We start from the raw sequence: 14,879 nt of genomic DNA on the forward strand, positions 1-14,879 counted from the left end.
TTATTTCTTCTTATGCGTCCCTCCAACGTTGTCATGTTGCACGGAGTCTACAGCAAGCACCGTGCCCACATTGTAATCGCTTTTTTCATGCGCATCCACACTCACCGACTCGCTGAGTTCCACGTTCGCATGCACTGCTGCATCGTTAGCATTGATTTGCGCCTCTTGCGCCGACGATGTGGCCTTCTCTGCCGCTTCCTTAGTCTCCTCATAATCCAGACGCGCCGTGTAGAGTTGCGATTCTATTTGTTCCAACTTCGATTTAGCTTGTGCCACCATATCAATTTGTGAGGCCAACTCTGCAGCTGCCTCAGAAGCTGCCCTCTGTGTCAGCTCCGCAGCAGATTGTGCATTGTTAAGCGTCGCCGTTAGCACCGATACGTGATTAATGGCTTGTTGTGCGGCATATTGTGCCGTCTTGGCCGAACGTTTCGCCTGTTGCAGTTGCGACAATTCGCCTTCCAAGTTTTTGTGTTCGTCTACATTTTGATCTTCGAGTCGTCGCAAAAGTACCTCCTTACCTTTGAGCACAGCCACTGCGGTACCGGCTGCTTGCGCGGCCGCCTGTGCTAGCGTACTCTTCGCCACGTAGGCGGCTTGCTTGCCGGCAGCATTTTGACTGGCAACTGCAGAGTTTGCTTGATCGGCGGACCCCTTGGCTATGCTACGCAGACCATTGTCAATGAGAAATTTCGAAGAGGTGGGGGCACTGTGTACATTGGAGTGTGAAAGTGTTTGTGTGGGCTTGAAATCGGTTTCGTAATGGTCTATTTCTGGCTGAGAGTGATAATCGTGCTCGTTAATGTCTTCGTAGGGATAAGGTTCGTGTTCCACCCGATGTGAGGCAGCAGTGGCCGGGGATGGTTGTGGCTGTGGTTGAGGTGGCGGTGGATGGTGAGGTTGAGATTGAGCGTGTGATTGAGATTGGGGGTGTGGTGGCAGTGGAGGTGGTACACTTAAATAGCTTCCGGTGCGCTTTACTTTGCGTGACGTAACGGTGAAAAATGTGCTCGCTGACAAGACCGAGGGAACTGTATATGAAAAACGTTTGTATTATTTTTCTAAATAAACTGCAAAGCACTTACCAAGTAGCAGTAGCACTGTGACAATATAGAGGCGTGACATCTTTGTTGATTAAAATAAAGTTAAAATACAGATTATGGAAAATTTCAAAATTTCTGTCGTAATCTGAAATTAGGGATGAGGTCGTTATTTATTAATAATATACAATTTTAAGGCTAAAGTCATATAAATATGGGATATTCTTAGGATGGTCAAAACTTATTGGGGTTTTCATTTGAAAGATATTTTGTATTGACAACAAAGTGATCGATTGGAGTTTACCTTAAGAAACACCTCAAGTTATATAAATGTCATACATAGTACAAGAAATGTATTATATATTGAAGGACTTTCCTCACGAAGACATGTCATACTTCGGTATCCGACCTCAAAGGTCGTTCGAAGGTTCGAAGGTTTCTTCATTAGAACTCATCTGGTTTCCAATGACATGGTATTTCCGCAGATATGCAAAATTTTTTAAGTTTTGTTTTAAAACTCCTAAATGGAGGCTATCTGCTGTTCGAGTCCGAGTCCTTAATAATATAATTGTCTAAACTAAACTATAACCCACTATTACTCTAACTATATTAGTTTTTATAAACTTCCTGAACTTCCAAAACTCCAGATCGGCAAGTATAATTAGATCGAAATCTACATGTGTTCGAGGACAGGCCTATCAGTGCTTTTGTTCGAGAGTATTTTAAACGACGCAGCAAGCCTGGCCTTATCTTCATTGATAAAGCACCGGCAAAGTATAAAAAATCAGTACAGAAAGATGAAATTGTAAATATTTTATATATGGTTTTAAGGTTGTTCAAGTATATTAATTTTTTTTCGAGACCAACTAAGTTTTGCGGAAAGATTATTGACAGAATATTAAAAAATGTACTTTAGCGATCTTGACATCATTTTGTTATACAAGGTGCGTTCCAAAGTAAACAGCACTTTTTGAATCTAGCGCCCCCTGGTGGTGCCATCTATGAATATGTTGACTGGTGCGTTAGAATCTGCTATCTTTATCGATTGTCCAGATACTTCATAGATTCGATTCATGACTTTTCATAGATTGGAAGTGAAGTTATTGCGTTTTAAGTGTCAGTATGTTTGAGCTTTGAACAAAGAGCCAACAATAAATTTTGTTTTAACATTGGTAAGACTTTTGCCGAAACGTTTCAATTAATGAAACAAGTTTATGGCGATGATTGCCTACCCCGTAGCAGAGTGCACGAGTGGTTTCAACGTTTTCAAAGTGGTCGTGAGGACATATGTAAATGACGATCAACATGTGGGAAAATCAAAATTCATGATCCCCGGAAATTCCATCGAAACTCATCAAAAATCAGCCGAAATCATCATTGAAATTCATGGAAATGGAATTGAACATCTCCAAAACATCAATTTATGGCATTTCACCGAGCATTTGGACTTACGAAAGGTGTGTGCACGGTTTGTTCCGCACAAATTAACTGACGACCAAAAAAAATCTCATCGATCAACGCTTTTGACCGATTATTTGACAAAAAATCGTATTTTAACCATTAACCACTCCCCGTATTCACCTGATATGGCACCGTGCGAGTTCTTCCTTTTCGGAAAAATGCATTTGCCCATGAAAGGAAAGGCTTGCACCGGCATACCGTACCGGCTAACGAGCTAAAACACTCGACATGCTTTTGGACCGTGCAAAAAGCTGTATTGAAGCAGAAGGAGACTATTTTGAATAAAATAAATTGATTTTGCCGAAAAGCCATTTCTTCTGTTTTTTTTTTAAAGTCCTGTTTACTTTGGAACACACCTTGTGTTCATTTTTTCTTACGTGCAGATTTTCTTCTTCGAGGCAAAAATTGTATGAGAGTGCTGGGCCTTTGTGAAGAGGCCACAATAGACCTTAGTTCGCGGTGCAAACCTCAAAATAATTACTTCCACTATCTTTGTGTAAATATTTGAAAAAATGTTAGTAAAAGAAGTTTTTCAGGTACAATCAAAGTGGGAATTTATCGAAATGCACAGTGTTTGAATTAAAACTAAATGGTATAACGATTTAGGAGCCATGTTTGATGTTTTCAAGGTAATCATGAGCGCCATAGCTGCATCTATAACCAAAATCTTATACGTTTTTATTGTTTTTTTATTTAACAAATTAAAAGAAGTTATCTTTTTAGGGAATAGGAAGTTTCCGTAAGGACGTTTTCCGGAACTAAAAATTATACTTCAAAGAAAAACAAAAACATTAGCTTTTATAAAATATTATCTATCTATAAATTGAGACAAGTTTCCGTCTACTATTTTTCAAAAATTTCAAATTTCTTAAATGGTGACCCAAATGGAATTCATGCAGAGGTCTAAATATGGGCAAAATTCAATAAGTGTGTGGTCTTCCCGAAGTCATCGACGAAATCAGGAAAAATGTACCGAACCGTGCGAGATATCCAGTTCTCACTGAGAGAATGAAAAACAACGTCATTATCTCTATAAAGCTCTCAAGGCATTTTATGGTGTATTCTAAGATACGCACTGGCATAGTCGAAACATTTTTTGTTGATTTTCACGAAAGCAGAAATGTATATTTGAGAGACCTGTTTCGAAGATCGCTTAAAATTTGTTGTATGATAAAAAAATATACCAAGCCAACCTTCTATGAACGATTTAATTATGAATTATAGTAATAAACAGTACCGTTTAAACCCGAACAGGAGTTCATTTTAACTGTTTATATAAAGATTAAAGAACACCCAAAATTAAATAAACTTTTAACAACTCATTCGTAACTCAATTCTTATTAAAAAGTTATGGAAACAAATTTCAAACTAAAAAACCACAGAAAATTTTAAAAGAAGGACGATTTGCTTAGATTTACATAGTAGTACTGATCATGATAACTAGCAAAATATATTTGCCGTTATTAGTTTAGTTCGCTTTTTTGGAATATTGACTTCTCACTCACTAACTAAATAAATAATGAGAAAAATAAATGCCGAGATAGAAAATAGCATCCAAGTGTTGATGAAAGATGGAAATTCGTCGGAAAAATATCCGAAAATTAACTATAAGCCAATGCATTGTGGTTAATGTTCTCCAGAGGCGCGGTATTGTATGTGACAGAATTGTCGGAGGATATCTGAAACTCCTCTCACACCAAGATGCACGTTCACTGGAACGGTATATGAGGAAAAATAGTATGGTAACACCAAACAAAGTTAAATAAAGTCAGCGAATGGATAGTGCTTAGAGCCTTGCTCGAGGCGGACTGGTATCAGCTAACCGGACCAAAAAAACTGGCCTTATCGACCAAAAATATTAAAGCTCGTCTAGTTTTTTCCAAATTTTGTAAAAAGTGGAGCGTTGAGCATTGGAAGTGTATGATTTGGTCAGACGAAGTGAAAATTAACCAATTTCAGTGCGACGCTATAAATTATTACTGGCAAAAGCATCGAAGACACAATTTCAAGCAGATGATAAAGCATGAAGAAGGGAGTTTGATGCCGTGGAGGTAAAAATAAAGAGCTCTGGACAAAGTCCTAAAAACACGTGAACAGCTAATTTTTGCCGGAGGGGCAAAACTGAGAAAACGAAGTAACGCATAAGTTTCTTACTTAATCTCTTTTAATATTTTATTTTTAGGGTTTTTTTAAATATTTCTTTATACTTTTTTATGAAATTAAGCACTCAATATTTCATTGAATTCGGTTCCGTTTTAGTATTATTGTATATAATGTTGGACATTTACTCGGTTTTGCTCGTTGCTGTACATATTCAGGCCCATACGTTTCAATACAAGGACTTCGATCTCGCTTCCGGCTAAATTAAAAAAAAAACAAATTTGTTTCGGGTGTGTTTCTATCATTAAAAAGCTTTTACAAATTTTTAGTAAGACATTTGTCGGATAGCAATTGGGATTACTCTCAAGTGAACACATCGATATGAATAATGCATTGAGAAAGTTGCGGGATTTCATTAACTGTTCGGAAGTCACCGTTGATCGATTACGAACCTCAAAACTGTCTTTATAAATATTTATTGGGAATTTCTTTTATTAAAGCACTTCCTAGTATTTAATTCAAACTTAACTGTAATGTCTCTCTATAACACTGCACTGGATTGTTATTGTAAATTACAACAAACAATGCTATCTTATTTGATTTCCGCACACTTTTTGCAAATGAGTCCTTAACAGTTATTTCCTGTTGAATATTTACTTCCCGTTTGAGCAATGCGCGTGCAAAGTTTTTAATCGCGTCCTGACGCTGTCAATATCTAATCGCAACTGACTAAACACGCGTACAGTTGCGCGCAAAAATAACAAAGCACTGCGCATGCGTTAGCTCTCAGATGTCAATGTATGCGAACAATTTTGTTGTAACAATTTTCCACAATAAAAAAAATACGTTTTTTTACTTCTTGAAGTTGTGAACGCGTTCAAAATTCAAATGCGACTTCAATGTCGTCAGGCGTACAAGTCCAAGGCGATGTTGGCGTAATGGGATGCCGAAAGCCTGGCGTGGTGGCAAGAGTGTCAGGTTATGTAGTAGTTGGACGCTTTTACTTTTCAGGAAAAACCACTTTCAGCTTCGTTCGCAATCCCATGCGTATATACGTATGTATGTATACTTGTATATCCGGAGTGAGCCTGTGTGAACGGAACTCGAATGCGCTGCCGCAACACCAGTAGTACGCGCAACAGTTACAATTTGATATGTGGAAGCGCGCGTTGCCTGCTATCGATTTTCAGCCGCACGCGAATACGTTAAGTAGGAAAGAAGTTGCGCATGCGCGCCCAGCAATCATATTTATAAAGTTGTTGCCGCGGCGCAGAGTGAGTGAAAAGGCTAGATATTTGTGTATAGGCAGGTGTAGCGCCACCGTAAGCAGCCGTTGCTCTCGCTGGCCGGTCATGAACGTTTGGCTGCTGACCAGCATCTTCGATTGCGCATGTTGCAATTGTTTTTGTTGCATTTCTTTAGCTCTGTCATAACACCTGAGTTCAGACGTGTGCCCAACTTTCTTTTGCATGCATTTTATTAGCAATGCATGGCTCTCGGTGCGGCCGGTGTTGCTGACCACTAAGTTGGATGAAAGTGCAAGATCGTTTTTGTTACTTTGCTTTCCTTCGTCATTCGCGTGGCGATTTTTTGCAGTTACTTTTCTCATGCACTCGTTTTTATGAAGAAAAATTCACTTCGCTAGAAAAATCCACTTCAACGGCGATGCATTCAGTGCCGTTGAAGCGATTTGCGGATAAGATTACGGTACGAGCGCGGTTCGGTAAACTGCTGTCTTATTGGTTACAAAATCTCGTTCAGCCTTTTTCCTGCGGCTAAAGCCTTTTAGATTGTCAAAACATTTATTTTGGAAGGGTTGTTGTTGTAGCGACAGAAAACATTTCCTTGACCGGCTAAAAATCCAGACCCGTTCCAGTTATGTAGATTCGACATTCACGGGAGTGGATTCCGAATATTTTATTTTAATCTTTGTGGAGTTAGAATAGATGTAAAACGGTTTGGCTAATAAATGCAATCCCCAACACCGGCAGACCTATGTATAACTGTTGCCGACTTTAACGCACTGAAAAAGTGGCCGGATCTATGGTTCAAAAATTCAAAAGCAACACTCTGAAGATGAAAAGAGTCGCGTAGAGGAAATAAGTGATATTCGAGTATACACCAACCAGAAACATATTTTAAAAGGCCCAAAAATGCTTTGGTCGTTCGAAAAGATGATGCTTAAAGAGTTCAGTAGTTATTCCACTAAAATTATGCCATTCATTTAAGTATGTATTCTATGTAATATTGATAAATCCGTTAACGAAATATCCCTCAACAGAAGTAGAGTAGAAGTTATGTTATGAAATACTGCAAGCGTTTTATGTTGATGAAGCTACACAGAGCCTGAGCAACGAGGACATTAATAAAATCTTTCAATCGGTTATAATTCTAAAAAAGGAAAGAAATGTTGCAAGATTATTTTATTTAAAGCACATATTCTCGCTATAATAAGAAATATGGACTTAGCAGACAGCTCTCGTAACTAACAGGTCGTTGTATTACGTGCATGACAGTGTAACATTTAAACTCTTTAAGTTTCAGTCATGTTCCGTCATTTTTGCGTTATAAATTATTGAGTTAATGACTAAATAATGAGTATTTTTTGATTGATTTTAATTTACTTTACACTTTCCTAATTTAGTTAGGAATTTTTAACGAAAATTTTGAGCTTCTTCAGTGTCTACTCGAGCGATTCCTCCAATGGCAGATGGCGTTGCCGTTCATTTTAGGTGAAAATAACTTCAAGTATCTTTTAAACGGTTGAGAATTATTGTGACCTTGATGGCACCTAGAATGGAGAAATAAGATAGTCTAACACATGTAATATTCGTATATAGTTTAAAGTAAAAGGTAATTATAAGAACAACCTTATAATTGAATTGGATCTCCTATAACCGAATTGATTTTGAAAAAATTGTTCATGCTTCCCTAACAGTAGGTCAGAAGGTTCATCTTAAACACTGTCAATCCATCGGTAAATATATACATATGGCGAACCGAAGTCCTGTTATCTCAAAACCAAGTATTCGAAAAAGGTTTCATTAACTAAAAGGGATCTAAGATGAATACAGAAATTTGTCAGATTAGAGTGATTTACCATATCGGTAGGATTCACCATAGCCTCGATAAACACTGGCCCTTGATGAAACTGCATGGCCAAAAGTTTTTTTAAGTTCATCGATGCACTGTTGCTGAAACAATCCACATCCAAAGTTGTAAAAAATAATTGCGCGAAAATGTTTGCAATTTATATTAATTTTTTTTGCCTAATAAGAATATTTTAAGTTACTGTAAACAACACAAATAGCGCTTATATGTCAAAATGTTCTGAGTATGTGTAACATGTGTATGTCAAACTTTACGATAAAGTGAGTTGCCAGATTGTAACACTAGGGTTGTAAAATCTTGAAATATAAAGGTCATACGTAGATATATCCCTAATGGAAAATCTCGTAGTGCATTGCAGCTAGTAAGAAGTCAGGCTTCTGTTTTAAGGAGCACACCTAGTGGGGTATTTAAAAAAAAAACTTTTTCATATTTTTATTATATCTTTAAAAATAGTATACCAAAATTTAAAATTTTACCATTTTTTGATGGCATTGTATGACAGAGTTCAATTCACAAATCCAATGTTCACGAATTAAATTGGGAATAACTTGGAAATTTCATCAGATGTACCGAGTTATTGAATTGTGTTTAGCTTAGGCTTAAATTCAGCCGCTTGCGGTTAAACATATGGAAGCCCCTTTTAACCAAAAAACATTAATCAAGGCAGTTCTTCTGTCACAGGCACTTTTCCTCTGGAAGTGGTTTACAATATATTTTCTTTGGGAACCTATAGTTAATTTGAAAGTTTTTATAAGTGAAATCCTGATTTGAAAACAATGGAGAACAGAGAGGTTACTTACTTGGAATAATAATAATTGGGTGAATACGACTACGGTAAATAAAAATATTATGAGTAGTAGAGAAAACACAGTAGGATGTTTTAATTTCAATTTCGCGCGAAAACCCACACTTTGAAGTATTTTTTTCTAAGTACATAGGTATGACTCTCACTGAAATCTGTGCAAAATGTCTAGTCAAAATAATCATTAGTGTTTAGTATACGCTTGTCTTAACAGTCAAAGATCTTACTGACATGGTTGGAATATCAGAAGGATCAGTGAAAATCATTTGAATCTAAGAAAAGCGAAAGCCCGATTGGTTCCAAAATTACTAAATTTTTTGATGAATGCTTTCCGACCACCAGGATGTCATGAAATATATTATTACTGGCTATGAGGATCTATGCTTACGGCTAGGAATTAGAGATCGAATATCGTAGCAAAGGTGATCCGAAGTATAAAAAATCTCGTCGAAGCAGGTCAAAACTCAAGGTTATGTTGACAATTTTCTTCGATTATCTAGTGTGGTGCACTCGGAATTCCTCGGAATTCCTTTCGACCGGCCAAACTGTCAACAAGGAATACTGTTTCAGTGGTATGTGTAGTTTGCGTGAAGCTCTTCGTAAAAAGAGGCCCGATTTATGGGCCGACAACTGTTGGTTTTTGCACCGCGATAATTCACCGTCGCATACCGCGATAGAAAAGTAAGAAACTTAAAATCGAACCCATTTGCTCAGTTTTGCACGTTCCGCAAACATTCGTATTCCTGCTGGTTTCAATACGGGGTCCATAGCCCTTTGATTTTTATGACGCTTTTAATACCTTTCGGCATGCTTTCAACAAGATTTTGCATATGATTTGTGGGGATTTGTTTCCACTCATATTGTACACGATGCTCCCAGGAGCTCTTTGATACTTTCGTATTCATCTTTTCATTATTGGGCACAAATTCTCAATGGGATTGTGCCCGCCAATCCATTAGCTGAAAACGGTGCTGGGATAACCATTCCTTAACTACTTTAATGTGTTTTGGATCGCCGTCCTGTTGGAAGATCACTTCGTGTTCAGGGTAGGCGCTTAAATCTATGAAGTCTGGCAAATTGGTCTGCAAAATGCTCAGGTAGTCATCTTTCTTCATTATACCAGTTATTTTGACAAAAGGACAAATACACCACCATATATAGCAATCCCATACCATCAAATTGCCTCCTCCGTGTTTAACGGTTTGTTTTGCATGATGCCTTTGGATACTTTCTTTAGGACGGTGTCAGTAATAGCTTATAGCAGGTAGTCATCTTTCTTCATTATACCAGTTATTTTGACAAAAGGACAAATACACCACCATGTATAGCAACCCCATACCATCAAATTGCCTCCTCCGTGTTTAACGGTTTTTTTTACATGATGCCTTTGGATACTTTCTTTAGGACGGTGTCAGTAATAGCTTATCCCATCAGGCTGAAATCGGTTAATCTTCACTTCGTCCGACCAAATCACTCGTTTCCTGTTCTCTTTGCTCCAATTTTTGTGTTGGTTGCAGAAAGCTAGACAAGCTTTAATATTTTTCGTCGATAAAGCCGTTTCTTTTTCCTAATAGCTGATTACAACCCGATTCTGTTTAAAGCTCGTCGTGCAGCTTTTTTGGTGTCGTCGAACTGTTTTTCCGCATCTTTCGTTCCATTAAACGTGCATCAGAGTCCGTCAATAGGCCGACCGCCAGTTTGTCGCGTACGTACAATATTTCGCCTTTTTGGGACATCAACACTTATTTTTTTCATCCTGCCAATTAAATAGCGATGCTATCACTTCAAACACTTTTTTACAAATAAAATATAAAGTAAAGAGCGAGTAATGTTCAAATAAAGCATGAAAAACTAATAACGGCAAATATTTTTCATTTGCTCAATGTAACAGTACTTCTATATATGCGAAACGTGCAAAACTCTGCAAATATGTATTTTTTAAAGTTTTGTTCAGTTACTTTTTTCATATTTCAATATTAAGTTATTTTGCAAGACTATTTTCTGTAAAATGTGCAACGAATAAAATACAAACCTTTTTTTTCGGTAGCGTATTTATAGAACTTCAAAATAAAGTTCGAAAAAATTTGCGCGGTTTTGCACGCTATGGTAGTTCTTCCCTTATTTTATGGAATATAAATATCAACTCAAAGAATCATTTATGTCTAACTTGTCTCATATACACAATTCTTTAGGTCTGCAAGTTATTTGTCACTTCGAAAACTTTATCAGAATTTGATATTTGAATTTTACAAAGTCGTATCAAAATCCAAACAAAATAAAAATAACCACCGCTGAAGTGATTTGAACGATCATCTGACAACTCCGCTAGGCAAGCAACAACTTATGTATACAAAAGCAATAACTATGAAACAGTTTTAAGATTAGCTTTTAAATTTCGCAAAATATTTAAAATGCGTTCGATCATATTACTATTGGTCCTTTTAAACTGTCAGTTTTTCATCGCGCAAAGTTTCGACAACAATCGTATACAGGTAGGTGGACGCGTGTTAAAACCCTAAATGGACTCACTAAATATTCAATGCCCCCAACACAGGAGCAGCACAGAAAAATGAAGCGAATGTTGCCGCGCTTGTACTCACAATATTCAGAGGATTCCGAGGCGAGAGGCGAGCAAGAGGGCGGCGCAAACCGTTCAGAAGGTGAGTGCAAGCAAAACTCCATGATGGCGGGAAATGCAAAACAAAAAGCCACAAGCATCGCACAAAAAGCAGCTCAAGAGGCTAAAGCCGCGTCCGAAGCCCAACAGGCGGCTGGCGAGGCTGCTGCACTTCAAGTGAAGGCACAACTTGCCGAAAAGGCTATGCAAGCTGCCAAAGCGGCCGAGGCAGCGCTTGCAGGCAAACAACAAATCGTCCAGCAGCTGCAGCAGGAAGTGCGCGAAGCCGAGGCGGTCGTGCAGGAGGAGAGTAGCTCACTACAGAACGCACAGCAGAATGTCAATGCTGCCGTCAGCTCGGCACAGCAAGCACAATCGCAATTGAAGACGCTCACGAAGGCGGTGCAGACAGCGCAAGCGAATGTCGGCAACGCCGAGCAGGCTGCCACTGGTGCACAGCAGGAATTCGCCGAGAAGACGCAACTGGTGGAGGCGGCTAAGATGCGTGTCGAACAGCTGTTGCGGCAGTTGAGTTCCGCCAGACAGGATTTCAATAAGACAAAGGATGCGGCCATGAAAGCGGCTGCAGCTGCGCACGAGGCTAAGGTGAATGCATCACCGACTGGTCGTTGCCGTCGTATGATGCGTGTGCCACGTAAGCGTCGGCTTGCTGTAGCGCCACAAGCGAAGCAGTGATACATTTTATTTATATACATACTTATATATATATATATATATATATTTGTTAAAATGTTTATTTTTAGTTTAGTCTTTTGTAAATCGATTCTCTTGAAAAGACGTGACTATTTTTTATCTATATATTTTTTGATATCCAATATATATAAATTTTTAAGAAAAGATTTATAGGAAGCCTTAAAGCTGGACTCAAAAGATATACAATACTTATTACAGCTTAAGATATATTAATCAGTCTCAAAGACCTTCTCATTGATTTCCATATTCAAAAACCTCTCTAATTTCAATGAGATTCCGAGCTGATTTGCAGAATGATCCATATTTCCCCTGTAAATATCCGAAGTGTGGTATAAAGAGTAATTCATTACCATTGAAAGTTATTGATGTAAGCCAAAAGCTCAGACCGAAATGATCAACTGCATTGCCGTGTACCAGCTCTGCACTACTTTACAATAGGCGTAACTTTTTGTCTCCAGTTTATAAAATTCACTCAGTTCTCTACACAGGTGACCGACCACCGAAATGGGTTCAGTTTGCAGGCTCGCCTAGGAAGTATAGTTCGAAAGTCTAAACCCTTTGACCATCCTGGCGTTAAAGTGCCCAAGCACGATTTTGACCTCATAGCGGGGGCTGCTATCATGGGTGCACTCCAAAACATCTTTGGTGACATCGTCAATCTTTTCCGTGAAGGCGATTATGTTGAAGAACTTCGCTTGGATGGGGATTGTAGCTAGACGTTCATACATCGGTATGAATGACAGGACACGGCGACGGAATCTCTCTCCCACCACGAATCCCACACCAAATTTGCGCTCCTTTATATGGTCACTGTAGTAAAGGCCACAAGGACTTACTCCTCTCAGTCCTTGTCCCGTCCACCGAACTTACTCTTACGAGGCATTTTTACTCCTTCAGGGACATCAACCAGCTGGGCAGCGGAATTTTCCCAATTAAAGGACCGGACATCCCAGCTGCATGCCCTTAAATCAAAATCCTTAATACGTTTGCTGGTTGTCATTAAAAATAGGCTGTGTTCTACGTTTCATTGGGTTTGGCGCACGACCCTGGGGAGGGACTCACTTTAGCTTGCCTTTAAACGAATGTTTTTTAGCTACCCAGAGGTCTAAGACCAGAAGTAAAGAATCGTTTCTGTCCACTCCGAAGTGAATAGCGCTCAGAGAACTTTCCTCACCTGCGTCTACACACGACTCCATCTACGTATTATACATATGTATATGACTATGTATATTTTACTAAAATAAGTTTATTTCCAAAGCTTTTGTAGACCAATCCTTTGCATCATAGAGCCATACTTTCCCCTCTCTACTCTCCTTCACGATCTAAATTGTTTGAAACTATATTCTTTACAAACTCGTAAATGCCTCGTTGAAAAGGATCGAAAAATTTTTGCACTAAGTCATTTCCAAGCAATCAAATACGTTTTCTATAACAACCGTGGTATATATGTTCATTTATATAATTGTAAAATACAGAAAAAATATAAAAACATTCAACAGAAAAGGACGATTTCACAAAATTGAAATATGTTTCAGTTGTCAATTGTTGTTATGAACTCTAATGACGTTGTCGCTGTGCAAGTCGCAAGTGACGCTTTGCCATCATGCGATTGCCTGGCGATGAACGCCCACAACGATTTCCCGGATTCGCATTCTGTTTAGCTTCGTGCGCAGCGGCAGCCGCCTTCATAGCGGCCTCTTTAGTTTTGCCATAATCGTTGCGTGCCGAACTCAATTGACGCAATAATTGTTCCACACGACTCTTTGCTGCCTCCATTAGTTGCGTTTTCTCAGCCAAGTCCTGTTGTGCACCCTGTGCTGCCTGCTCTGCATTACCGACATTCACTTGTGCCATACTCACCGCTTTCGTGAGCGTCTTCAGCTGCTGCGCGGCATTTTGTGCCGCTTGCATGGCGGCGTTGACATTTTGTTGTGCATTTTGCAGCGAGCTACTCTGCTCTTGCACCACCGCCTCGGCTTCGCGCACTTCCTGCTGCAGCTGTTGTACGATTTGCTGCTTTCCCGCCAGTGCTGCTTCTGCGGCCTTTGCCGCAGCAACCGCCTTCTCGGCCAGCTGAGCCTTCACTTGCTGTGATGCTGCTTCGCCGGCCGCTGCTTGTGCATCTGAGGCGGCTTTGGCCTCTTTGGCGGCTTTCTGTGCGATATTAGTGGCTTTTTGCTTCGGATTACCCGAGGTGACGCCACTTTTCTTGCATTCATCATCCTTGTTGCCTTCGGAACCGCCGCTTCCACCCTCACCGGGCATGAGTTCGGCATACATATTTTGCAGCATGTGACGCGCATTGCGATGGTGCATCTGCAAACATAGTGGTATGGGTAAGTGGGTTTCGAGATTTTGAAGTGCTGTGTACGTACCCGCCTCTTGTTGTAACAGTGCTGTCCAACCGCCGAGTGCGCTGTTAAATAAATCAGTAAAAATATACAAAACCAATTCATATTTATTTTCCGATAAAAAATTCTAATTTCGACATCAAAACTTTGACGGCTTTGGCGATGTGAAGGGAATGGTTGAAATTGGTAACAAGTAGAGAGTTTATATTCGGACGCGTAAGAGCTTAGATGAGCTTAGGTTGTTGTAATGTTTAGTGAGTCAGGGGTTTCCATCGAACACAAATACACCATTACAATCTTTCCTAAAAGGGATGAGAGAGAAATACTTCAAAATAGTAAACTGAATGTTGGTATCTTATTGAACCGGCGCTTCCTAAACAAAACACCATCAGTGAATGTTCCACTGGGTTCCAAGCTTACTACGTTTTCAACCATAAGAAACTACTGATCATATTTCTGTTAATTCTTTTCCATAATTTTTGCATCCGATATATTCTGTTTCAGACTTACATATTTCAAGATTCCAAAGTAGGGTAATACTAAACTCCCCTGAAAACAAGTCTTTAAAGGAAACTTGACGGCTGATCACTTGGCTATGAAAGTGGCGGCGCCAAGCCCATAGAACCGGAGGCAACTGGAGTGTGTTCACATATCAGCAAACTCGAGTTCCATAAGAAAAGAGA

At 39.2% G+C, this 14,879-nt stretch overlaps 3 protein-coding genes across 3 annotated transcripts; 1 reads left to right on the top strand and 2 right to left on the bottom strand.

Moving 5' to 3' along the window:
- LOC120766335 (POU domain, class 6, transcription factor 2) lies at positions 1-1,125 on the bottom strand. The gene is made up of 2 exons (XM_040091760.1): positions 1,086-1,125; positions 1-1,031 (listed from the first exon to the last, which is right to left on the bottom strand). The coding sequence occupies exons 1-2, from the start codon at positions 1,123-1,125 to the stop codon at positions 1-3; spliced, it is 1,071 nt and encodes a 356-aa protein (XP_039947694.1).
- A 9,654-nt stretch (positions 1,126-10,779) lies between these two features.
- On the top strand, positions 10,780-11,827 carry LOC120782728 (chromosome partition protein Smc-like). Its single transcript, XM_040115156.1, has 2 exons — positions 10,780-11,006; positions 11,069-11,827. Exons 1-2 carry the CDS (start codon positions 10,926-10,928, stop codon positions 11,825-11,827), a joined length of 840 nt encoding a protein of 279 aa, XP_039971090.1. The 5' UTR covers positions 10,780-10,925.
- Positions 11,828-13,287: 1,460 nt separating this feature from the next.
- On the bottom strand, positions 13,288-14,355 carry LOC120782576 (mediator of RNA polymerase II transcription subunit 15-like). Its single transcript, XM_040114919.1, has 2 exons — positions 14,221-14,355; positions 13,288-14,161 (listed from the first exon to the last, which is right to left on the bottom strand). The coding sequence occupies exons 1-2, from the start codon at positions 14,299-14,301 to the stop codon at positions 13,403-13,405; spliced, it is 840 nt and encodes a 279-aa protein (XP_039970853.1). The 5' UTR covers positions 14,302-14,355; the 3' UTR covers positions 13,288-13,402.
- Between the last annotated feature and the right edge of the window lie 524 nt (positions 14,356-14,879).

This window comes from Bactrocera tryoni, chromosome 1 (genome assembly GCF_016617805.1).
Source record: "Bactrocera tryoni isolate S06 chromosome 1, CSIRO_BtryS06_freeze2, whole genome shotgun sequence".
Classification (NCBI taxonomy): Eukaryota; Metazoa; Arthropoda; class Insecta; order Diptera; family Tephritidae; genus Bactrocera; species Bactrocera tryoni.

Bases quoted from the DNA above. Each gene is read 5' to 3' on its own strand.
- LOC120782728 (XM_040115156.1), top strand. From the start codon at position 10,926: ATGCGTTCGATCATATTACTATTGGTCCTTTTAAACTGTCAGTTTTTC. The intron at 11,007-11,068 runs GTAGGTGGACGC...CCCCCAACACAG, and splicing joins TCGACAACAATCGTATACAG to GAGCAGCACAGAAAAATGAA.
- LOC120766335 (XM_040091760.1), bottom strand. From the start codon at position 1,125: ATGTCACGCCTCTATATTGTCACAGTGCTACTGCTACTTG. The intron at 1,032-1,085 runs GTAAGTGCTTTG...TTTCATATACAG, and splicing joins CACAGTGCTACTGCTACTTG to TTCCCTCGGTCTTGTCAGCG.
- LOC120782576 (XM_040114919.1), bottom strand. From the start codon at position 14,301: ATGAATTGGTTTTGTATATTTTTACTGATTTATTTAACAGCGCACTCG. The intron at 14,162-14,220 runs GTACGTACACAG...CTATGTTTGCAG, and splicing joins ACTGTTACAACAAGAGGCGG to ATGCACCATCGCAATGCGCG.